The sequence below is a fragment of the Phoca vitulina genome, unplaced genomic scaffold (genome assembly GCF_004348235.1).
Source record: "Phoca vitulina isolate PV1807 unplaced genomic scaffold, GSC_HSeal_1.0 scaffold3, whole genome shotgun sequence".
Taxonomy (NCBI): Eukaryota; Metazoa; Chordata; class Mammalia; order Carnivora; family Phocidae; genus Phoca; species Phoca vitulina.
The window spans coordinates 1,624,216-1,648,965 of NW_022589706.1; the positions used below are offsets into that span (position 1 = coordinate 1,624,216).

The window sequence follows — 24,750 nt, forward strand, 5'->3', positions numbered from 1 at the left end:
TCAAGAAGTTAAGAATATAACCTTCCCCCCCCTCCAATGAAACACAAATTTGAATTTTACACTATTTGTTTTGTAACATACATAAATAATTTTAAAGATAGAGTTAAGGTTTTAATTTGAGGAACTCAAATATGAATGGAGCGTGCTTTCCTCTTAGCCCTCTTGTCAAAGTTCTGAGGAGAACAGGAAGAGCCAGAAATTAGGAGTACAGCTCTTTGAGCCCATTATTTAACCTCTCCCATCTAGAAAGAGGAAATAATAATGGTCCCCACCTCAGAGGGTTCTAGTGAGGATTAAGTGGGGTCATCTGGACAAAGCCCTTGTAGCTCTTTTTGGCATCATAGTAAGTACTGCATATTTGCTGTTACCATTTTGTTGAACATTTACCCAACAACATTTAAAATATATACACATTAGTTGCCTTTTCTGTTCTCTATTTTACCTACACCTTATTGAACAATTATAAATATTTCTAATTTCTTATGACCAGACTCTCCAAGGTTCTGTCTATAACTGAATTGCCCTGAGTCAGAAAACCTGAATACACGAGGATCCCAAGGACGTAAATCCTTAGACTTGTGCTGAGAACCTGGGAGAGCCTAAAAGGAGTCCAGCACACCTGCTCACGAGCACACTGGGTTTTCCAAAGGAGCAGAACAGATATGGGGCTGCCTGTGGAGTGCAGGTGTGCACGGGGGTCCCAGAAACGGCTCTTGGAGGAGAGTACCTGCGGGGGGGAAGGGAGAGAAGATGTGGAGGAGAGTGTTGGGGTGCAGGGGAGGGGCAAGCTGGGCACTGGAGGTGCATCCCACACAGACGGGACTGGCAGGAGGTGAACTGTGTGCCCGGCAGAAAGGAAATGCTGATGTCAGCAGTGTGCACTGTCTGCTCCCCATGTGGGTGCTGGGGGCTGAGGGTGGGCTGGGGCTTGGGACTCGCCGGCCCCTACGCTGGTTTGTTTCCCTAGGGCCTCTTCTATAAGAGTACCTTGCTCACTGCCTGGGAGTCTAGCATCTAAGAAGGAGCATTTGCGTGCTCTTCGTGGCCTCTAAACTCAAGCCAGCCGCTTCCTCTGATGCGCAGCTGAAGAAACAGCCATCGATTCCAACTCTGGCGGGGAAACGAGCTGTTTTGAACGGATTTCGAAAATGTGTGCTGGAGCCCAGTGTGGTCTCTCTGTCGTGTGGATGGTGTGTGCTTTTCACCTTCTGCACGGAAGTCAAGCCTGACGTCAGGTGCGGTGTGCTGTGGCGGTGGTCAGGCGACCACGGGCTGGGGCCTCTCGCAGAGCTGCGGCGGCGAGTGTGGAAAGCAGCAGACCCGGATGCGGCGCAGATCGCTCCAGCAGCCCTGCCCCTCGCCGCAGGGACCACGGGCCGGACACGGCGCAGCCCTGTACAGACGCTCCTCGCGTCGGTGGCTTGTGGTCGTCTTCAGGGTCATTGTCTCACTCGTACGCTCAGAGGTTACGGCTCGAAGAGGTTCAGTAACTGGCGCAAGACCGCGTCACGGGTCAGTGGCCGAGCTGTGGCAGAGCTGGGGTCTGGATTCCCCTCTGGACTCACATCCGCCCGGCCGACCAGACTGGGAGGAGTGCAGCCTCTGTGCACACTCTGCGCACACACTCCACACGCACGGTCGCTGCACACGGTCTTACACAGGCCTCTGCACACACCATGCACACGCTCTCCACCCGCAGTCTCTCTGCACACACTGCACGCACTGTGCACACTCAGTCTCTGCACACGCTCTACACCTGCAGTCTCTCTGCACACACTGCACGCAGTCTGCACACGCAGTCTCTGCACACACTCTACACCCGCAGTCTCTCTGCACACACTGCACGCAGTCTGCACACGCAGTCTCTGCACACGCTCTACACCCGCAGTCTCTCTGCACACACTGCACGCAGTCTGCACACTCAGTCTCTGCACACGCTCTACACCCGCAGTCTCTCTGCATACACTGCACGCAGTCTGCACACTCAGTCTCTGCACACGCTCTACACCTGCAGTCTCTCTGCACACACTGCACGCAGTCTGCACACGCAGTCTCTGCACACACTCTACACCTGCAGTCTCTCTGCACACACTGCACGCAGTCTGCACACGCAGTCTCTGCACACGCTCTACACCCGCAGTCTCTCTGCACACACTGCACGCAGTCTGCACACGCAGTCTCTGCACACACTCTACACCTGCAGTCTCTCTGCACACACTGCACGCAGTCTGCACACTCAGTCTCTGCACACGCTCTACACCCGCAGTCTCTCTGCACACACTGCACGCAGTCTGCACACTCAGTCTCTGCACACACTCTACACCCGCAGTCTCTCTGCACACACTGCACGCAGTCTGCACACGCAGTCTCTGCACACACTCTACACCCGCAGTCTCTCTGCACACACTGCACGCAGTCTGCACACTCAGTCTCTGCACACGCTCTCCGCACAGTCTCCGGCCCAGACGGGTTTTGGATGGGATCTGAAAAGCGGTGTGAAGCCATGTAAGACCCTTGGGTTGGAACTTCCTGTTCTCCTCGCCCTCCTCCGTCCCTCTCTCCTTCTTTATTACCTCCCATCTTACTGTGCCTGGCCCGCTCTGAGTCTGACATATTTGTCAAGGAAACAAATAAAAGAAAGGTTTCCAGGCACACAAAAGAAAGTAGTGATGATTAAGCAGCCTGGGCTCACGAAGCAGGGGCCATGCCCACCCCCCAGCCTCATTTGTGTCGGGTTGCTAGGCAGATAGGTGCGGGGAAGCTCTCCTTTCAGAAGGCAGTTAGCAAAGTCTCCACGATATTTTTGTGGACGAAACATTGTTTTAAATGGACTGAAGATTTGGACTATTGGGGCATGTGTGGCTGGTTGAGCTGCTTGTCCACAGGGAGGGGACTAGAACTCCTTGCTTCTCTTTCAGCCCCATTTTTACCCCATTTTTTTAATTGATTATTTTTAGTTATAGATGTCTTTGATGGCAGATGATCAGAGTCGCAAATAACAGGAAGTGGGGGAAAATAGGAATATAGTGAAGGCATAGATTATCAGCAGCAGTCATGGAAGAAATAATTATAGTTGATAAGAAGTAAGTCTCACTCGGTGACATGAAAGTGAGCATGCTCTTGGGTAGCATTAATAGAAGCCCAGAAGCTAGAACAAGAGGGTGATGTTTCTGCTTTTCTCTGCATTTCCTGCTGACACACAGAATATTGAGTCCGTTCTGGGAACCACATTTGATTTTTGAGGCCCCTAAATTGCAACGTTCAGAGGAGATTAAAGAAGGCTTGAGGGGATTGAGAATGTTTAGTTTAGAGAAGAGAGAAGACTCACAGAGGGGTTGGGGTGGGGGACACAATAGCTGAACCCAATGCAGAATGGAAAAGAACTTTGCATGGTTCCAAGTGGGGTGGGTGACCCAGAAGAGACAGTGTCCAGACAGTGGACTCCCCACCATCAGACAAAGCAGGTAAGCGTCATCTAGGCCCTTTCTGGTCTTTGAGAATCCAGCAAGGGAGAGATTTATTTGCTTTATTCCCTATGTATCACGTAGCATGTGCAAGGCACGGAGAAAGGCCAGAGAGACCAGGAATGGACAGAGTTTGGAAATGGGAACGTGCTAGCAATGCCAAATAAATGAATGCAGTTTGAGGAGCTAAAGAACAGGCATTAAAATGTTTAATTAGTGTGATCACGAAGACAAGGAGATATAGAGAGAAAAGTTGAGGTCAGAAGAATGAGGAGGAAAAGGCTGGGAAGGTGATAGGCTTCTGCTGTTTCTTGAAGTTGAAGGAACCTAGACCTGTTTTATTTATTTATTTATTTATTTATTTATTTAAAAGATTTTATTTATTTATTTGAGAGAGAGAGAGCACAAGAGGGGGAAGGGTCAGAGGAAGAAGCAGACTCCCTGCTAAGCAGGGAGCCCGATGTGGGACTCGATCCCAGGACTCCAGGATCATGACCTGAGCTGAAGGCAGTCGCTTAACCAACTGAGCCACCCAGGCGCCCCCCTAGACCTGTTTTAAAATGAAAGCGGCGCTGAGCTCCCTGCGTCACAAAGTGCTGTCTAGTGCTCTTTCAGGTTTTGAGATTACATCCTGAGCTCTTTGATTATCTCATTAACACGAAGAATCTAAGATTTTATTTTTTTAATTTCTAAATTTCTAAAAGGGATAGACGCTTAATATTAGAAGAAATACTTTTTCAGGTTGCTAATATGAGCCAGTAGGCCACCAAATTCATCCCAACAAATGTTAGTCATCCTTGTCTCCTAGTTTAACCATCCCAACTGTTTGCTACTCAAGACTGAAGCCACAGTAGAAGGGTGGAAATAGAAACATCAATCTCTCTCCTTTTTTGTGCATACAGTTCTCATTCTCCCTCTCTCCATGTGTCTGTCTGTCTTTCTTTCTCAACACAGTCTGAATTCTGAAAACTGCAGTCCAGTAAGTTTGGTATTGGTTCTCAACAAAAATCCAGAACAGGTTATTTAGGTACTGATTACAGTTTTCTGTAGGTTATGGTCACCTGTGTCTTCTTTCTAATGAGGTTTCCAAACTGATGAATAGAGCACTTTATATATTGAACTAATGATAACATATGTTTACATATATGTTTATATTTACATATGTACATATGCATATACATATGTATGCACATATATATGTATACATGTATACACATATATATCCAAATAAGATTTATAACATTCAACTAACAGACGCAGCGTGCCTCAAGGAAGGCTTCACGCAGAGAAAGGGGGAGCGAACCCACAGTGCCGTGTGTTAATACCCTTTTGGGCCCAGCACGTGAATAGAAGCCTGGCCGCTGAGAAAGAAGACGCTGCAGGCAGAGAGCACAGTAGGTGCCAACGTGCAGAGGCAGCGAAGAGGAGGCCGCATGAGGGAAAGGCTCTGTGGGTCTAGAATGTGGGGTGGGTGCGGGAAGGGCCGGAGGGTGGACGGTGTTTCGGTTCCTTTGGCAGATGTTGAACAAGCTGAATGGACAGGCCTGGCTGTCCAGTTTAATTTGTGGGGTAGAAAAGAGGGAAGAGTCTGAAATGACCTGAGACTTTCTAACTGGAGGACTGGAGAGAGAGAAGCTCTTTCTCTTTGGGGGAACAGGAACAGGAAGCACTAAGTAAGCTGGGAGGGTTGAGTGTCAGTGGTTGGATCATTGGCACTGGGGGCCGCGTTGCTCTGGAGGCACCAGCGGGACTCACAGTGGAGGTTGGATGCGCTCACCTGGAACACAGGAGCGGGGCAGAGGCTGGGTGGATGGGTTCTGTAGAGGGTGAATGAAGCTGCGGATGGGAGCGTGTGCATGCTGAACCTAGTATGTTTCACGGGTTAGCAAGGGCAGAGGAGGCGGTGAATGAAGGTAAAGAAAGTTTGCCAGAGGTTTAAGAGGAGAACCTGGCGAGAGTGGGGTCCAGGAAGCAGAGAGAGGATGGAGCTTCAGGAGGGGGAGAGGGAGGGAGAGAGCATCAGGAGTTTGTGATTACAGGCAGGGGGTGGCCAGAGCTCCCGCCACGACTGTCACCCCTCCAGTGCCCCGTGGTCATTGAACGGTGGCGGCAGAGGAGGGGGAGTGCTGGGAGGGGCTCAGCCCCCCGACGCTCGCTTCCTAAACAGTTGCTGAAAGAAAGGAAGCAGGAAAGGAATGGGTTCACGTAGGCGGTCCCTTAGCAGACCGGCGGCTGTGGCCCAGAGCGCCAGTGGAATGTCTGTGGCCTTGCCAGGCTCTTTTGTGGGTGACTAGTCGGTGGGGAGCTTCTCTTGCTCGGGGACCCGGCGCAGACGGCCCCCGCTGTGAGGACTGCAGGGTCGCCCTGCTCCAGAGGCGCCTTGGTTCTGAACTTTCAGCTGTAATTGGTATTGATGTATTTTCAATCATGACCGAAGGGAGTGGATTCAGGATTTAGTTAGTGGGCCTCCAAATGGAACTCGGGAACACAATCCTTGTGAAAAATCATTTTAGCTTATCAGTCGTTGGCAAACATTTACGCAGCAGTGGTGGCTCTGGCTGCGCCTTTGGCTGCATGCTAAACCGAACAGCAAGCTGTGTCCACTGATTGAATGAAAAAAATAATGATTTTGTGTTACAGGGAACTTTTTACAATATGCCAGAGGGACCTACTGGAGTCTCTTTAATCTTGAACAATGGTTGTTTCTTGCAGAGGCAAATTATGCAAATCGGTACTTAGTGTTTCATAATCAATCAGGTCTTTGTTGGAAGTGTTGTGAGTGCCAGCAGAACAGAATTCCTAGCATGGGAGGGGGGGCTGTGGGGGGGGGGGGCTTGCAAGTCAAACCACTGCTGTGACCAGCAAAGGACACTTGTGACCGCTTTGAACTCGCCCCACAGTTAAAAGGCAGTCATCCTTTGAGAAGAATCCCACCGTTTTGTACCGGGGTTTTTGTTTTACAGTTTATCTTGCTTTGGGTAATTTACAAAGCACCCGGGAAGGAGCAGCGCGCCGGGCTGGTCTGTGGGGGACACACGTAAACAGAGCTGGGCCTGCCGCCTGGGATGGCAGATGGCAGCCATGCGCCTGGAGCTCCCTTTGTGTCTGCCCTGCCTCGAGTGCAGGGTTTTCAAGTCGTCTTGGACTCCTCCAAGTGCACGTGTGTATTTTCAAACAATGTCGTTCCAGCTTCGGCCGGCGCAGAATAATTAACCTTTAATAATCCTTTGATTCTAGATCAAAAAACAAAGAACCAGGGAAATCTTAAAAGCCCTTGGGAAGAAAGGGTGATGTGTTTTAGAGTTCCTGTTATTACTGCAGCTGCAGTCCTCGTGTTGCCATCTAGTGGATAACGTGAAGTATGAGCCGCCGGGCTGTGCAGTTTTACCCCACTCTTCGTTTTTGAAAGGGGTAGAGAATCAATCTGGTTCGTAACACTGAATCATTATTGAGGAAAGGCTTTGGACCAGGCGTATGCCTGAGCAGCTTACGTCAGATAGACACGAAAATGTTTTACAACAAGATGCTAACGTCTCTGAAAGAGATCTTCCTGAAGGAGGGGGCCTCAACCTGGCCTAGAAGTGGCAGAGAAGACTTTTAGGAGGTGTCTCCCTTGAGCAGAGGAGTTGAGGCAGAAGACTGGGATTGGTTGGAGGTTGGGCGGGGGGCTGGGGGGGTGGCTTCGACTCCGGAGTTGTGCACAGGGAGAGGGACCCCCAGGCCCCAGGCTTAAATTGGGTCTGATTTGTCGGTAATGGTGAGTCAGTGCATACTTTTAGTCAGGAAGTATGTGGGAAGATTTGCCTTTTTTCACTTTTTGTCTGATTACAAAGACTATACATACTAATTGTAGGGAAAAAAGTACAAAAATGTATTAAGAAGAAAGCAAAATCTCCAAATCTCACCAGGCAGACAACCATCAATATTTGGATAGGCAATCTTTTAGGTTCCTGTCTGTGTGTGTACAACTTTAGGTGCCATTTCCCGTCTTTTCTGTAAATGGGTCACGCAGTGTGTGTTTTGGGCAAGCTTGGTTCCCACCTCCATCCCCCCAATAATACGCTTGTGGCCAAACCCGCCATGTTAGCAGCTCAGATTCACCCAGGGTACCTTGCACGATCTCACGGGTGCACAGGCTGGGATGTTTTTGGTTTTGTTTGCTCCCTCCTAGTAAAACCTTTATGTGTAAGGACAGGTGATGTGAGAATCTTTTTTCTTTCCCCCCTGTCAAATGCATCTGATTTAGAAACCACACTGCTTTTATGATAGATGGATTGTGGAGAATTTCAGTGTCTTGATTTGGGGAATGAGTCTTATTTAAATATAGCTACTTAACAGTGAACTCAATTTATGTTCAGAGAAAGAAAGGAATGAAGGAGTCAGATGAATACCTGTAGTTTTAGAATGCAGTTCGAATCACTTGTTGGGTGAAGTGTCAACTTCCTGACGAAGCCAGATCCTGGCTGATCCTGGAGTGTGGCTCTTAGCTTTTACTGTCCCATAGCTGTAGCCCGTGCCTTTAACTAGAACAACTCTGCTCAGCATTGGGTATTTTTGATCTCAAAACATTCCATCTACACTCACGGTAAAAGCAAGTCTCACAGACGTGCTGTGCTCAGCTGGGACAGCAGGGCCATCTTTGTGGGTGGACTTGCGGAGACTAGAAGCACACAGGCTCTTGGTTTGGGAGTCACAATCTCCCATTTCTTTGGAACCATTTACGCGGAATGTATACCTACGTGTCTTCTCATCTGTGGACTGGGATCGTAATGGAACCTACCCCACAGGGTCGTGAGGAGTAAATGAGGTAATGGGTGCAGAGCATTCACACTGGTGCCGGCCATATAGTATGCACTCAATAAAAGCTGGCAGTTAGCTCCTGCTACTATTGGATTTCAAAATAGTGTTTACCTCCCTCTCTTTGTAGTGAAGCCCAGGGAGATTAAGCAACTTGCTCAAAATTTCAGTTGGCAAAGGTTAAGAGTTTAGGGGAGCTTGTAAAAGCACCCCTTTCTTCTCAGCCCAATTTTGGAACCATCTGAAAGAGAAATACAGGAGTCAGAACATGAAAAAGCCACATGGGGAACCTGGCTTTAGATTTGTAGCCAAATACGGGGGGAGCTTGGGTCAGAATATACCCTCTCTGCTGGCTGGCTGATGTGAACAGAGGGGAGGGTGAGACGGAGCTGAGCATGCTCATTCCTTTGTCCAAATCATAAACCAGTTAGTTAAGTTGCTCCTCCCCCCTCTGAGGCCAGGAATATTGGTCCCGCTGAAGCCCCTGCATGTAAAGCCTAAGGAGTGGGGATCAGGGTCTCCCTCAGCAGTGGGTGGTGAAGCCGAGGTCAGAACCCAAGAATCTCTGCCCTCCCTGGATTTCTTACCCATCTCTCTCTTGCCCACCCTGCTCTGCCCAGATCCGCGCAGCCTTTTGCCCTGAGTCAGCTCCTCTGCCCGTACCCTGCCCAACCTGTAGGAGGCTGTAGGGGCACTCAAACATGGGGAAGAAAAGCAGTCTGGGAAGTTGTCTTCATTGTTCCTTTAAGCCATGTTTTGTGGTAGTTTGATGATTGATACTCAGAACGAACTGGTCAGCATTGTACTGCTGGTCTTCCTGACCGTCCTGTTTCATCGCTCATGTTTGTGGGCCTTCCGCTCCACACCTGGGTAGCTTTGCCAACGCCCAGCCTGCCATGTTGCAAAACCCAAGGCACGGCAGCTGACCTGGGAGGAGAGGATGTGAGCCAGTGGAAACATTCCCTTTAGATACATGAATATTCCTGCTTTAGCATATAGGTGACTTAAAATGAGCACTGTGTGTGGAAGCCTTTCGTGCAGATCTTTCTGTATCCACTGTGGTTAAAAACACTTTTAAATTCAACATCATACACACACACTCTCACACGAAACCCAGCTTATGTTACTGTGAAGAAAAACCTCAAACTTCGGTAAGCTAAATATTAGTAGTCCGACTAGTCTTTGACAGTATAATACAGGATGAGTAACTTCCCCCTTTAGTCACACAGACCTGTGATCAATCCCAGTTCTGCCTCTTGCTAGCCTTGTAACCTTGCGTGGGCCTCAGTTTCCACGTTTCTTAAATGGGAATGAGGTCATGTCTGATTCATCCAGTTGTTCTGGGAGGATAAATGACGGCACATGTTGACCGAGCAGCTTCCGCACGGCCTGACACACCCATGGCGGGTGCTCAGCAGAGGCAGTCACTGTTTGGTGTAAGCAAGTGTGTAGTGCATTGCTGAATAGGAGAGAGGAAGACAGGAGCAGCTTGACGTTGCTCACTCAGATACCTTTCTCCGTCGTCCCCTCTGTGGATGTCGTACTGGACTACAGTCGTGACCTGCCCGCCATCTGTGCTTCAGTTTGGAGGTTAGGAACTCAAGCCTGATACGTAGAATGCCTGGGCTCCACCCAGACTTCACTCCGTGTGTCCCTAAGCACATTATTGATCCTGTCTCTGACTCCGTTTTCTCACCTGTAGAATAGGCGTGATGGTGTTACCTGTGATAGCGCCTGGGAGATTCAGGTGAGTGAGTGCACACACAGCTCCGGGAGTATCGCCTGGCTCACGGTCTCCGCGCAGTGAAGGTTTTGTTGTTTTTTGCTTTTTTGAAAGGGCATTGAACCTGGTAAATGGAACTTTAAGCAAAGATTGCAAGTACTGAGAAACAAAGTAGGAGATTTTGCATGGAATTTAGTTTTTGGTTCAAGTATGGATTATTACTAGTTTGGCAGCAGAAAATCTGTACTTCAAATGACTAAAAGTGTTAGGGGGGAAGCAAATGTTAAATGGGAGATTTTTTAAAAATAATGTTTTTATTAAGAGAGATTTCAAATATATACTGAAGTAGACAGAATGGCATAAGGAACCCCCATCTACACATGTGCTCCATCTTCAACATGTACCAACTCATGACCCATCCTGCTTCATCTGATACTCCCTCTCCCCCATATTGTTTTGAAGCAAATCCAAGGTATCATATTTGACTTGTAAATTTTTCAGTATACATCTCTAAAAGATAAGAATTTTAAAAACAAAAAAGTAAAAGTAATCCTAATGCTTGCTGTTATCATACCTAAGCAAAAAATCATTATAATTTCTTAATATCAGTATTAAGTGGGAGTTTTTCTTTAACTGGTGAAATAACCGTACACAGCAGACATTAAAGTAACTTGAGTGAAACTAGAAAATACCAGCATGTCCATTAATTCAATGGTTTTGAGGGAGCCCGTGCCGGCTCAGCATATTTAGGGGTTACCAGCTCTGCCAGTAATACCACCTCTCTGGGCTTTGGTTTCTCTCCACCAAGAAAAATAACCTATTTCAACAGGGTTGATGTCAGAGTTAAACAAAATAACCTGCTTCAAGTGACTGGTACAGTGCAGATAGTAAATACATCGTGCATTCCTTTCTTCCTTTTCTCTTTTAGCTACAGTTCAATTCTTATTTTAAAGTACAGAAATGTTACTGTTAGATAATGTTAGAAATGAAGGACACTTCTCACATAATATGGCAGTGTAATGAGTCCACGGCTCATGGCCATAAAAACTCTCCCATGGTGGGCCGACCGTCAGTCAGATGGAAGATGATCAGCCTTTTGAGAGCAGATCATCTCTTGTGAAGTGTGTTAGGTTGCACGTCTTCAGTAGATGTCACCTTCTGAAAACACACCCCACTGACTTTCTAGGGGAATTATTTGCACAGTTAGCCAGCGTGTTCATCTTCCTTTGTTTGTTCACAGTTGTTTCGGTGCAATCTTGTGATACCTCTGATACCTTTTCGATCCAGCTCGTACGTCAGGAGTTATCAGATCTTGAAGCCCTTTCTGTTGGATTTTCAACCCCCACAGATTCTTTTTTTCCCCCTCCTTTCTTCATCCAACATTTATTCACTACTGGAGATGAATAGGGCATAGATCCTGACCTCAAGGAACTCAGCTGAAGTCTAGTGGGGGGTCACAGGTAAATACTTCTAATGTTCTATGGAAAGTGCTTAGTAAAATACTAAGGAAGGTGTTAGGGAAGGCTTCATGGAGGAGGTGACATTTAGGTGGAACCTGGAAGGATGAACAGGGATTCTTCTGGTGGCATGGAGTTGGAATAAAGAAAGCAGGCAGAAGAAGAGCAGTCACAGAGGCACAGAGCTATGAAGATGGTGTGTCCCTCATCTGCCCGAGGCTGTGATGCGCCCCACAGCATGGCTCAGCCCCCAGAACACTCCCTGGTTTTAGCCCCTGCATTTTGTCACCCACCGGTCCCACAGACTTTTCCAGTGACCTCTTGTTTCCTCCCAGGACCCTCTCCCTGCCCTCCTGCCCATGTCATTCAGTGATACCAAGACTAAGAAATCGACCCTAGTTTCAGATCTTTATGGGGCAATAAGACTTTCATTTTGCTCTGATTTCCATGTCAGACTTGACACTGGAATGTCCTTTCTCCTTTTACAAGTAGGAGGCATTCTCTTTGGATACACACACACGAGTGGTTCTTTTAAAACGAGCACTGTGTGTACAAGCATTCAAAATGGAAAGCATGCAAGTACTCAACCTCTAAAATTTTGAAAACATAAGGGCCGTATCAGAATCATATGAAATACACTATCTTTGGCAGTTTATTCTCAAAAATAGGACTAAGCACAACAGTGAACAGATCAGAGCTTGGCCAAGAATCTTTACAAAGATGGTGGTGGTCGTGTGATTAAACTGTCAAATCGTTCATGATGAAGATAGCCCTGTCATATAATGCTATTTGGGACTTAAGGGTGTCTATTTAGATAAATCAAAGACCTATTGAAATTTTTTTTCTTATTGATTTGTTGTGATTTTTGTATGTGTGTATTTATTTTAGGAATCTAATAGAATTTCAGGGCTGTCAAATACCTACAGAAATCTTACTGCTCATTTATACATTTGAAATATTATTTTGTTCATTATCCTCACGTTAAGTATTGAGTTATACTGATATTGTTAAGTCAGTAATTAATACCTCTTAATTTACCAAGAATTCCATTTAATACTGAACAAGCTTCAGTTTGTTTTAATAAATTTATTTTATAGAAGTTTGCCATTACAGAACATGAGAAATTGGGATCGCATTGGTTATACTTGAAGTGAAACCTCTTCTAATTATGTTTTTTGAGATGCCTGTGGGGTCTTCTTGCCGCTGACACTCACCCCATTGCACCATTGTATGCTGGTAGACTACAGCCAGCTAGAGGTGCGGGTGGGGGGCAGTGGGGGGTGGGCGGTGGATCTAGCCTATGTGCTAGATTCCTTTGGACTTGTTAAAACTTTTTACGGAAAACTTTATGACTCCTACAAAAAAAACCCTGTTAACCTACTTTGAATGTTTGTGTGCTGCACCTCCCCCCCCCCCCCCATGCATATGTTGAAGCCCTAATTCCCAGTGTGATAGTGGGATGAGGTGGGGCTGGTGGGAGGTGATCAGGTCATGAATGAGATTAATGACCTTATAAGAAGAGACACAGGAGAGGTGACACCTCTCCACCACGTGGGGGTGCAGCAAGAAGGCAGCTCTATGCAGACTGGGAAAAGGGTTCTCGCCACACCCCCGATCTCCTGGCACCTTGATCTGGGACTTCCCAGCCTCCAGAACTGTGAGACTGTGTTGTCCTGTAAGCCACCCAGCCTGTGGGATTGTGTCACAGCAGCTTACACTAAGACAAGGTGTATTAGTTTCTTCTTGCTGCTGTAACAAGTGACCATAAATCCAGTGGCTTAAAACAACAAAATTTATTATCTTATGGTCTTGTAGGCAGAAGTCCAAAATGGGACTTCCTAGGCTGAAATCAAAGCGTTGGCAGGGCTGTGTTCTTTTCTGGGGAGACGGTAGGGGAGAATCCATTTCCCTGCCTTTCCCAACTTGTAGAGGCGGACCCCGTTCCTTGGCTCCTCCCCTCCATCTTCAAAGCAGGCAGCGTTGGATTGAGTCCTTCTCCCATGGCATCACGCTGCCTCTGTCTTCTGCCTCCCTCTTCCACATTTAAGGGCCCTTGTGATTATGCAGGGCCTACCTACCTAGATAATCTCCCTATTTTAAGGTGGACTGATGAGCAACCTTAATTCCATCTGCTACGTTAATTCTCCTTTGCCCTGTCACGTAATATAGTCACAGGTCCCAGGGATTATACGTTGCGAGGGTGGCATTACTCTGCCTACAACAGTCCATATAATCCTTTGGGGATTATTCAATACCCACTGTTTATTCAACATGTAGTGAAAGTTTGTGAGGCTCTGCTTTTCTCCAAGAACAGGAAAGAGAAACGACCCTTCGCCTTCTAGGAGCTGGCCATCTGGTGAAGGGAAGTCAGTCTAAAACAAGTCATTGTGGCCCTCTTGAGGGAAGGGTGCTGAAATGCGTATATATGCCACATTCTGTGGGCGAGTGGGGTCTGGCTGTGCCTGGGAACGCAGAGTAGGGAAGAAATGAGAGGAGGAGAAGTTTGCGAAGGAGGGAGGTTGGTAGGGTATTCCAGGAAAAGGGAGAACCATCTGGATGTGCGTGTTGGGAAGCCCTGGGACTTGGAGCCTGGAACCTGGTGGGGAGTGTGGAAGGGACTGAGGCCACACGGGACTCTTGGAGCTGGACTGTGAAGGGCCTTGAGTGCTTTATGGGAGTCTGGACTTGACCCCATTGTTTAGGCCCAGAGGTTATGGTTGGCTGCCCTTTGGCAAATCAGCCGCAGAGCTGCTTCCTTTGGCTGCAGCATATTTTAAATCCAGAGTTCACCACTGCCAAATGTACTACAGCCATCCACTTCCCTTGCTTTACTCGTGTGTGCTGTTTACCTGGCCCCTTGTAGGTAGGGGTTGGGGAAGGGGATAGAAACCATTGAAAGTTTAAAACAGAAGAGTAACGATCAAATTGTATATGTGGTGCGGTAAACACCTTGTTTGTACTTCTCTTAAATGTTCTCCCCACAGTCTTAAAAGTCAAATTTTATAATGCATTTAAGTAGAAAATAGGAATAAGGGTATAAGGAAGGCAGCTATGTTGTACAGGAAAACATGCTGAACTTGAACTCAGACCGTCCTGAGATTACCTTTAAGCTCTGCCACGCGGTACATGTGTCACCTTGGATGAATCACTTAGCTTCTGTGAGGCTCACTTTCCCAGACTGGTTAATATTAGAGAGCACTTTTGTCTGTGCCCACAACAGGGCTGTGGGGGAGAGAACGAGGTCGTGCTAGTGAACGTACCTCACAGGGCCAGGGGTGTCAGGCAGACTCTCAACCCTTGTTTGTTACCTGGTAAATAAGTGAATGTTATGGCCGTTCTTCATTTTTAGTTTGAGTCCTGCTCTTCAAATGCCTGAAGGTACTTTTCTGAACCATATTTATTATTTATCTTGACTTTGTGGGAAATTTAACTGAACCCCTATTGACCTATCTGCAGCCAAACGCTGAATGTTTCCGTTGTGATAAATACTATCTTTGTATTTAGACATATACTCGTTCCACAGATACTCAGTGACTACCCTCTGTGCTCCGTGTTGTGCTTAGAACTGCGGGGAAGCAGCCCAGGCCCTGCTTACATGGTTCATAATCCCACTGATGGAGAAGCCAGAGGACGGGGCCATGTGTAACTTCGTGCCACGTGGGTGGTATGCAGAAGTGCTTTTAAGTTGAGAGCAAAGCGAAAATTAGCCTGAGTTGGCCTTGACAGAAAAACTTTCATGGAAAAGATGAAAGTTCATCGGACCCTTCAAGGCTGGTGTTACGTATGTTTGGAATAAGTACAAAGGGCATTAGGAGGAAGCTAGTGTGAGCAGTGGTCAAAGGACAGAGCAGGCCACCAGCTTAGTTAATCATTCTTTCCTTCTGGAAACACTTTTGTCTTTGTCAACCATGGTTGTAGGTTTCTTCCTACCTCTTTTTATTTTACTTATTTTTTAATCCCTAGCTCCACATGCTGACACATGGCAGGTGCTTTAGGGTAGGATTTTATTATACTAGATACCAGCCATCACAAATAGAGTCCTTTGTACCTTTGTGTCATTTTTGTTCATCTGGGGAAGTAGGCCATCGGGAAGATGGAGGTTTGCTGTGTTGGGTGGGATCCAACGTTGCCCCTGAAGCTTTTAACTCTGCTGCTCTGTGGAGCCCTTTCTATAAACTTGATTTCTCCAGCCTTAGCATCCATCCCCAGGACACTCGGAAAAAGGAGTATTTGTCTATAAAATTTTAGATATAAGACACATAAGGAAAGGAATTGGCCTTTATTGAGCACATGCGGATAGTTACTAGACATGCATTATCTCATTTAATCTTGAAGTTCCTTAGAGATCATCCCTTCCTAACATCTTGGATCATATCACAACTCTTATAGGAAGAGGGAACTGTCAATGAGAGACCAAGGCCCAGGAATGTGGGTGACTTTGGGGAAGTTAACCAACAAGTTAGTGATGACAGATGATCCCTGAACAACATGGGTTTGGATTGTGTGGGCCCACTTATATGTGGATTTTATTTTGATAAATGCAGTACAGTCCTATAAATGGATTTTCTCTTCCTTATGATTTTCTTAGTAACATTTTTTTTCTCTAGCTTGCTTTATTATGAGAATACAGTATATGATATATATACAAAATATGTGCTAACCGACTTCTAGTCAACAGGCTACTAATAGTTAAGTTTTTGGGGAGTCAAAAGTTATATAAGGATTTTCAACTATGGGGGTGTTGGCGCCCCTCAACCCCTCATTGTTCAAGGCTCAACTATATATGAGAATCCAAAACCAAAGTTGTCCAGTTTGTAGTTTTAAAATTTGTCTACAACCTGCATTCCATCCTCTATTAATTTAAAATTTATTGCAGGTGAGTGTAATGTATCTATCCATATAACTCTTTGCTTTCTTTTGATTCTAGATTTCACACATTGGCAAACTGAGAGATTTTCTTCTGGAACACAGGAAAGATTATATTAATGCTTATAGGTAAGTGCATATTTTTTACTGTGGCTTTGGTGACTGAATTCTTCCCCACATCTGTATTTCTATTGAGCCTCTTATCCTTACTTTTTACTTACTAACTCAGAGTTGTCTTGGGGAGGATCAGTGTGGTGGTGGTACATGCAGAGCAGGCAGGAGGAGCTCCTATATCCACGGTAGGCTCTGCTAGCCCGCATGCCCTTGGGGTCACGATATCCCCACAGTGTGATCTTCTCTGCTGATGCTCCCACGTGTTTGTATCTCTGTATGTACCATAGACGTTATGAGACACGTAGACACGAATGAGACACGGTGTCTCAGTACGTGCTTATTGAACAAAGGATGGAACGGTGCAAGTCATGTAAACACGCATGACAAGAACTCTTGCATCTAGAGAGGGTTTGGTTAGGTTGCTTTTTCAAAAGAGAAAAGCGTTTTGATTGAGACTTCCAAAATGGGTTCTGGAATAGACTCCAGCTCTCAGCAGATGCAGGAGCATTACAGAGCAGATACTTGTCCCCTGTGCTTCCCTGAGCTTTTGCACCTGGTAATGGTGTGGCCCCTCTACCATAGGACTGCACTTCCAGTGTCCTGTGTGAATTAACGAGAAGGTTGGGTGGGACATAGGAAATGTCATCATCGGCAACTTTATACTTCTAAGTGTATTTCATTGTATAATTTTGGAATGTAGTGAATTACTCTTAGTGCATAGTGAAGAAGACCTTATTTTTAAGTTCTCAGTTAAAGTGATAGCTCAACACTAGATGGCAGTGCGAATTTCATTTCCAGAGTTGTACATGGATATCAAGTACTAATTTCATAGTCCATAAAAATGGAAGCTGTAGTCATTTTGGGAAGCTTAACAAAACTTGCATAAACCTCGCTGTCCAGCTCCTTTTTCTGGAGTACCTGACAACTTAGGTTACATAAGTTTTTGTAGAGGCCTTTCATGGAAATCCATTATTCACTTCCCTTTGCCTTGAAAAGGCATCTAACAAGGCGAATGTTTTAAATGTTGGTTTAGTTCAGGCCACCCCGCTCCCTTATTGGCCTTGTGAACCTGAGAAAGTCAATCTGTAAAACCCAATGTCGTCTCTGAACCAGGGGTCAACAAATGACCACCTGGAGGCCAAGTCCACCCTGCTGCCTGTTTCTGTACAGCCTGTGAACTAAGAATAGTTTTTAAACAGCTGGGGGAAAAGAACAAGATTTCACTACATATGAAAATTAAATGAAATTCACATTTGAGTGTCCCTGAATAAAGTTTATGGGAACACCACCAAGCCCGTTCATTTACGTGTTATCTTTGGCTGCTTTTGCACTACGGCGGCAGAATTAAATGACTGTGACAGACGACGTCGCCTGCAAAGTCGGATGTATTTACTATCTGGCCCTTTTCAAAAAAAGCTTGTGGAGTCCTGCTCTAAACAGAGGGGCTGATGATCCCTCCCCGGCTAGTTGAGAGATTCACATAAGACGGTATCATTGAAATGCAACGCATTTCCTTGCATTTATAAGATTATTGTATAAGGGTGCTATTCTGGAACTTTGCAGTAGTTTTAAACTTGTGATTAGAATAGTGATATTAAGGCATTTATTTCTCCTCAGCTCCCACACACTGTGTGTCCGTGTTTGCAGACCACTCCGAATCCACTCCCTGATGTCACCCAGGATAGCCGGCCGCTGGCCAGGGCTTCCTCTTTCCCAGCTACCGGCAGCGGATGCTCAGACTGACGCCTGGGATCTCCGGGGGCTGGTCCTGCTCTGCCTCTTACTGGTCTTGTGGCTTGAGCATCAGATAGAACTCTAGTTCCTGAGGCTTTCTTAGTCTTGACGAATCCATCACCTTATTATGGAAGCTCAGTCTTTTACTCCTTTTCCCAGTGGCAGCTGTTCATTGCTAACTCATGCATTCTGTGTTCCACTCCTGCCCCTGTTATGGTCCTTTTGACAGAGCAGGGGCTTGGGTGGGGGCGGTCAGTGACACTTAAGTTCAGCCCCACTTCTGCCAGGTATTAGTCATGTGAGTGTCTAGAGCTCACTTCCCATCTCGTCCTTGTTTTCTTTTTTCAATGTGGATGATGCTCTTCTGAGGATTAGAAGAGACGTGTGCAAGTTCCTGACACAGAGAAGTCCCTTGGTGAAGGGTAACTGGACTGGAACCCCATGTGACCTATGTTGAAGTTATAGGGGTGGGCAGTTAGAAAAGAACACACCTCTTCTTCCTGCCAGAGAGAGGTGGGAGGGAGGGAGGGAGGAAGGGAGAGAGTTGGGATGCAGGGGTCAGGTCAACATGATGGAGATGGATGAGTGATCAGCTTGATCATTGGTGAAATCTAGGGTGGCAGGCAGAGCTTAGGTCTGAGAGTGGGTGGCCTTATTGAAGGCTCTGGAATTAGACAGACTCACTCAGCCGTTCCTGCCACTGAACAGCCATAGTCCCTGGAGCACAGAGATCGGGGGCAGCCCCCTTTCTGGCATATGAGAGAGAGGACAGCAGGGCTTCTGCTGTCTATAAGCAAGCAGATCCCAAAGAGGAGAGAGCAAGGAGCCATGGCTAGGTGCGTGTACATGTCCCTGTCTGTGCCTGGTTCCTTCTGCCAGCTTACCGATCAGAGAAGTCCCCCTTCTCCCCTGCCAGGAGGCTGAGGAAGGCACTTGGGGTCACACCAGGGTAGCTGATTCATGCAGAAACATGAGGACTAGGGAGCAGGCATCTCCTCAGTGACCTGCGTTCTCTCCGGATGGAGAAGGGCTGCCCTTCTTGGTTCCCATCAAGTTCCCCTCTGGCCGGTGGTGGATGGTCTGCAGCCTGCCTGTTTACTGCTCCTGCTTCCCAGTGCAGTGTGCTGGCCTTGGCCGGGAATATTCTGGATGGAGTATGAGCGTGGAATTGAAAGAAAAATTGCCTTCAGACCCATAAAGCTATGTTAGTTTGACATAATTAGGAAGCTGTAATTTTTTCCATAATGTAGAGCTCAGACTTTATTGACCCATTTAATTTTTTTTAGTAATGACATTTTACTAGAGCAGAACAGCATGCAATGGAGGTAGCCTCTGGCTGGATCTCTTGAATGATTTTAATTAAAAATAATGTCTCCCCTTCTGGTGGATGTACCTTTTCTGCAATGTCTTGGCAACAAAACAGTACCACTTGGGGGAAAACTTCTTTGGTTTCTGTTTTTACTAATAGAATAACCATACTGTCAATTTCCAGCTTAAAAGGTTAATGTATAATGTTCCTAAAGGAACATCACCTTTTAATTGAGTGATCAGATTTATCAAATTAACCTTTAGACCTTTTCAGTTTCACTGAGCTGAGTTTCCATTAAATCAAAATATAGAGTAGGAGGATGTTAATCTAATGTTCTTGGAATTAGTCATTTATAGGTCCGTTCCGCCCACGGGGTGCATGTTCACTTGGAAGTGAGTACCTTTCTTGTTTACTTTTCCCTAACCCCTCTTGCCTCCATTTCTGATGAGACCGTTTCTATTAGGGAAGAGCACAAGGCTGGAGGCCCCCCCTTCTCCCTGCTCTCTCTCCCCTGCTCTGACTGGGGGTGGGGGGGGGGGGAGGAGAGACGGAGCAGGCACCTTATGTAGGGCACATTCTGTTAGCATTACCTAGCATTACCATGTGAAGCCAAACTAGGTAAGCAAACGAGATGCTAGGGAGTGTTGGGATAAGGAAACAGTCATCTGTCATTCTTCCAAGTTCCACTGAGGGTAGGGCCATCTATTTTCCAAGAACCCAGGAGCTTCCTTCTGTCCTTCTAACTCTCCCCCAGAAAATGAGGAGCTGGAGTTGGGGAATAGGAAGGTACCATACCCAGAGAGGAGGGGAGACTTACCCAGTGGCTGGGACTGAGATCCCTGAGCTCACTCCTCCCTTTTCTCTTGGGAGGGGCCTGTCATCAGGATGGAGGCAGTGGCTTTTCCAGGGAAGGCTCTGGAAGAGCTCTGCCGGGGTGCCTGTAGGTCTTGGGGGTGGGATAAAGTCAACTGGGGAGAGGCCTCCTAAGGAGCACAGTTGCAGCTGTATATCAGGCCTGTTCTGCATGCACGGAGTCAGGCCGTTCAAGAAGTGTTTGATTACAATGTACTGATTTATCAGCCGGCCAGATCCTAAGCATTGCTCTTGATGATGGGGATATGGCAGTGAACAGACAAAAATCCTTGCCTTTGTGGAACTTACATTTTTGTGGGGGAAGACAGACAAGAAACAAAATTAAAAAGTAAAACTATGTGGGGCGCCTGGGTGACTCAGTCGTTAAGCATCTGCCTTCAGCTCAGGTCATGATCCCAGGGTCCTGGGATCGAGCCCCGCATCGGGCTCCCTGCTCAGCGGGAAGCCTGCTTCTCCCTCTCCCACTCCCCCTGCTTGTGTTCTCGCTCTCGCTGTCTCTCTCTGTCAAAAAAATAAATAAAATCTTTAAAAAAAAAAAAAAAAGTAAAACTGTAGAATGTTAGGAGCAGGGGGAGGGGAAAGTGGCTACCACATGTCAGGAAACAGTCTTACAAAGGTAGGTTAGGGAAGGCCTCATTAAGAGGGGGATATTCAGTAAACACCTAAAAGAAGTAAAGGATCAGTTTATATAGATATCTGGGGAAAGAACGTTCTAGAAGAAGGCAGCCGGCAAGCATAAAGATCCTGATGTAGGAGCGTGTTTGGAACATCGCAGGAGCAACAAGGGGGCTGGTGTGACTGGGGCGGGATGGATGGGGGATAGGTGAAGATGAGCTCAGAGAGACAGCAGGAGCCAGATCTTGTAGGTTTTGCAAGAACCATGGTTTTTATTGCTCAGTAGGAAGCCACTGGAAGGTCTTGCATGGAGGAGCGATAAGACATGACCTACTTTGTAACAGGATCGGTATGGCTGGTATGTCAGGATAGGCGGGCAGCAGACATGCTAGGAGACTACAGTTAAGTCCAGGTGAGGGATATCAGTGCCGTGGACCAGAGACGTAGCCGCGAGTGTGATAACAAGAGGTCAAATTCTGGAAATATTCTGAAGGTAGGGCCAAAGAGATTTGTTGATGGATTAGACGGGAGCTGGGAGAGAAAAAAGGGTTGGGAGGACTTGAGGTGTGGGACCTGAGCGGCTGGAAAGAACGGAAGTTTGAGGAGAGCAGGCCGGCGCTCAGCGTGGGGCGTATTCACAAGGCGAATTCGACATCCGAATGGAGGTGTTGAGCAGGCAGTTAGATATTTGGGTCTCCAGTCCCAGGGGAGGTTCAGGCTGAGATAGAAGTTTGAGACTTGTAAGCATAAAACTGGTATTTGTGCTGCTAAAGCCACAAGACCAGACTGACTCACCCAGCGAGCAGTGTTGACAGCGAAGAGATTCAGGGACCGAGCCATTTAAGTTTTCGGGGGAGCTAGGAGGTGTTCACAAAAAGCCTGAAAATGAGCAGCGGGTGCGGTAGGAGGAAATCAGGAGAGTGGAGTCGTGGAGGGCAGAGGAAGGGCACAGGTCAGGGAGGGGATACCATCGGCTCCATCCACTGTGTGCCAGGTGACTGGGTAAGGGCTGAGCCAGCGTGGGGGCCACTGGTGCCCCTGGGAGCGAGGACAGCGGTGGAGTGAGGAGAGTAAAGCTTGTTTGGATTGGGGTCAGGAAACAGTGGTCAGGAAAATGGAGACTGGGGTGCAAACTTATTAGAGAAGTTTTACCCAAATAAAGGGAGAGATTAGCAGTAGCTGGTAGGAGACATGGAGTTGAGAGGTTTTGTTTTGTTTTGTTCGAGTTAGGAGAAATAACCCAGTGTTTGCTGGGAAAGGTCCAGTAGACAGGGAAAAAATGCTATGAGTGAGTAATACATGTAGTGTTCACTGTGCACCAGCCTCTCTGGGCACCTCGTACACACCGTGCTCCTTTAAAGGTCGATGGTGCAGGGGAGAGAAGGAGCATGTGGGGGCCGACCTGGTGCCAGGTGGAGGGGCAGAGCTGGGAGTTGGGCCTTCACCCATGGGAGGCAGAGAGAAGGCAGGTCTTGCGGGCCCAGAGGAAGATGGGAGAGAGCCGGGGGGGCACGCACAGAAGGCAGGAAGCGGTTACTCCTCACCCTGAGGACGGGCACGAGGAGCGGGCAGTTGGAGGAGCATGGAGAAGAGAAGGAACAGCCAGCCAGGAGCGTGGGAAGGCACGTGCAGTGGGGACATGCAGCACACTTGCCGAGCACCGTTCGGGGACCACCTGAGTTGAGTCATCATGATAAAGCCAATATTTTGATCTCTGTCTCTCCGATTCCTACTTGTTCCTAAACTCAGCTAAACAGTGAATGGTTAGCTGTTGGTCCTCTGTCCGCCACTGCTCCCCTTCGTCTCTGGCTCTGACTCAACAGTTCCGCTCCTGTGGCTTCCCACTCCCTGCCTCCTCCCCTCCTCCCCTCCTCCCCGGAGCCAGACTTGGCCGAGTGGCCCTCTGGAGATTAGGATTAAAATGGTCAGATCAGTTCAACAAGATCCACGCAAGCAAGCAATTTTTGAGTGCCCTTCACGTGAAAGCAGTCTATTCCTGGGGTTTTAGATGGCACCGCTGTCTTCCTCTCTTTCAGTTTGTTAGGCCGTGGTTTGTAGTCTCCGGCCTGCCTCAGTCTGTGGCTGTGGCACTGAATGTCACAGTGACTCCCCTTTCTCCTTCATAGATCCTTGAACTTCAGAAAGCCATCCTTTGTTACTTAAAATCTCCTTTGCTTTCTCCAGATTTTATCACCAAATGGTTCTAAAAGTCCATTTGCCCTGGTTTCTTTTTTCAAAACAAAGTGTCGGTCATGGAAAATTTGGTCTCCAGAGCATTACTTCTGTCCTTTTACCCTGCATTGTAAGGACAAGTGTTAATCGTGGTTTCTCTCTTTCATATTTCCAGCTCATTTTCTCTTCCTTCTGTGTTCCTTGTTTCTACCAATGTCTGCTGCTCATCCAGGCCCCAGGTCCCAGGATCTGATGATGCTGTGCTGTTCCTGACAGTTTTACCTCTCAGATCTGTCTCCTCTTTCCAGTCCTTGCCACCACCCACACTCTGCCATTGCTCCTTTCCTAAATTTCAGTCCAACAGAAATGCACTGGCACCTCCGTCTTACACGGCGCTAGGGAGACAGAGATGAATAAGGCAGGCTTCTCTGCCTCGTTTCGGTAACCCATTACCTGATCTTTCCCCCTCTCCTCCATCTAACAAGATACTGCCGTATTCATCTTCATCAGGCCCAGCCCTTCCACTGGCTACAGAATGAAACTCCTTCTGCTAGCATTGGAGGCCCACCGAGATCTCATTGCTCCACCTGTCCTGTGCTCTGGCCAGATTGAACCACTGGCTGTTCTCCCGATAAGCTCGCTCTCTCCTGACTCCATTCTGTTACTTCCTGAGAGTGTCCACTCTTGTCTCCCCATGGCCACATCCTGCCTTTCAAGATTTGGTTCATAGATCCCCTTCCTCTCCATCAACTAGTGGGAAAAAAGCATCCTCTCTCCTGAACTCTGTTCCCTTTTGTGACATAAGAGGTCCCCTGGGTGGTGGTTAAGAGCATAGACTCCAGAGCCAGGATGTTTTAGTTTGAATTACAACTCGGCTGATTACTAGCTGTGTGACCTTGGCAAGTTACTTAACCTCTCTGTGCCTCAGTTGCTTCCTATATAAAATGAGAATTGTAATAGTACCCACCTCATGGAATTTTGAGAATTAAATGGGTAAATATATGTGAAGCGCTTAGCACAGTGAGTAGTGTTAATGCACAGAAGGCTTTATGTGACCATTAGCTGTTGTGATGTAAAAGCATGTACATAACCTGTGGGTGTTACCTGTTGTAAAAGCATGTACATTAGCCTGTGGGTGTTACCTGTTGTGATGTGTTTGTTGAGAGCAGGGTCTATATTTGTTCATATCTGTAGCCCAGGCGTTAACAGGGTAATCTGTGCTGTCTGTTGGGCATATACTGTGGACAGGGTCCTGTACTTGCCCCTATGTAATATTTATAGCAAAAATAAGATTTTAGCCTTTAACTTTTGTCCATACCTTTTCAGTAACCTTTGAAACAATACAGAATCATTTACAGTGGGCGCCTGGGTGGCTCAGTCGGTTAAGTGTCTGACTCGATTTCTGCTCAGGTCATGATCTCAGGGCCATGAGATTGAGCCCTGTGTCAGGCTCCAAGCCCAGTGACGAGCCTGCTTGGGATTCTCTCTCTCCCTCTGCCCACCCTGCTCCCCCTGCACATGTGCACGTGCGCTCTCTCTCTCTCAAAAAAGCTTTTAAAAAAGTCATTTACACTGTTTTCTCTCTTCTCTATCCTCAGGAAGCATCTAACTGCATATTAAAGTAAT

General features: G+C 47.2%; 1 protein-coding gene across 3 annotated transcripts in view; it reads left to right on the plus strand.

The window, feature by feature from the left end:
• STX18 (syntaxin 18) overlaps positions 1–24,750 on the plus strand; it is a 116,764-nt gene that overhangs the window by 54,857 nt on the left and 37,157 nt on the right. For all 3 annotated transcript variants that reach the window (XM_032399777.1, XM_032399780.1, XM_032399783.1), the window contains exon 2: positions 16,369–16,436. In XM_032399777.1, coding sequence (XP_032255668.1) covers positions 16,369–16,436 — 68 coding nt within the window. The remainder of the gene's footprint in view (positions 1–16,368; positions 16,437–24,750) is intronic.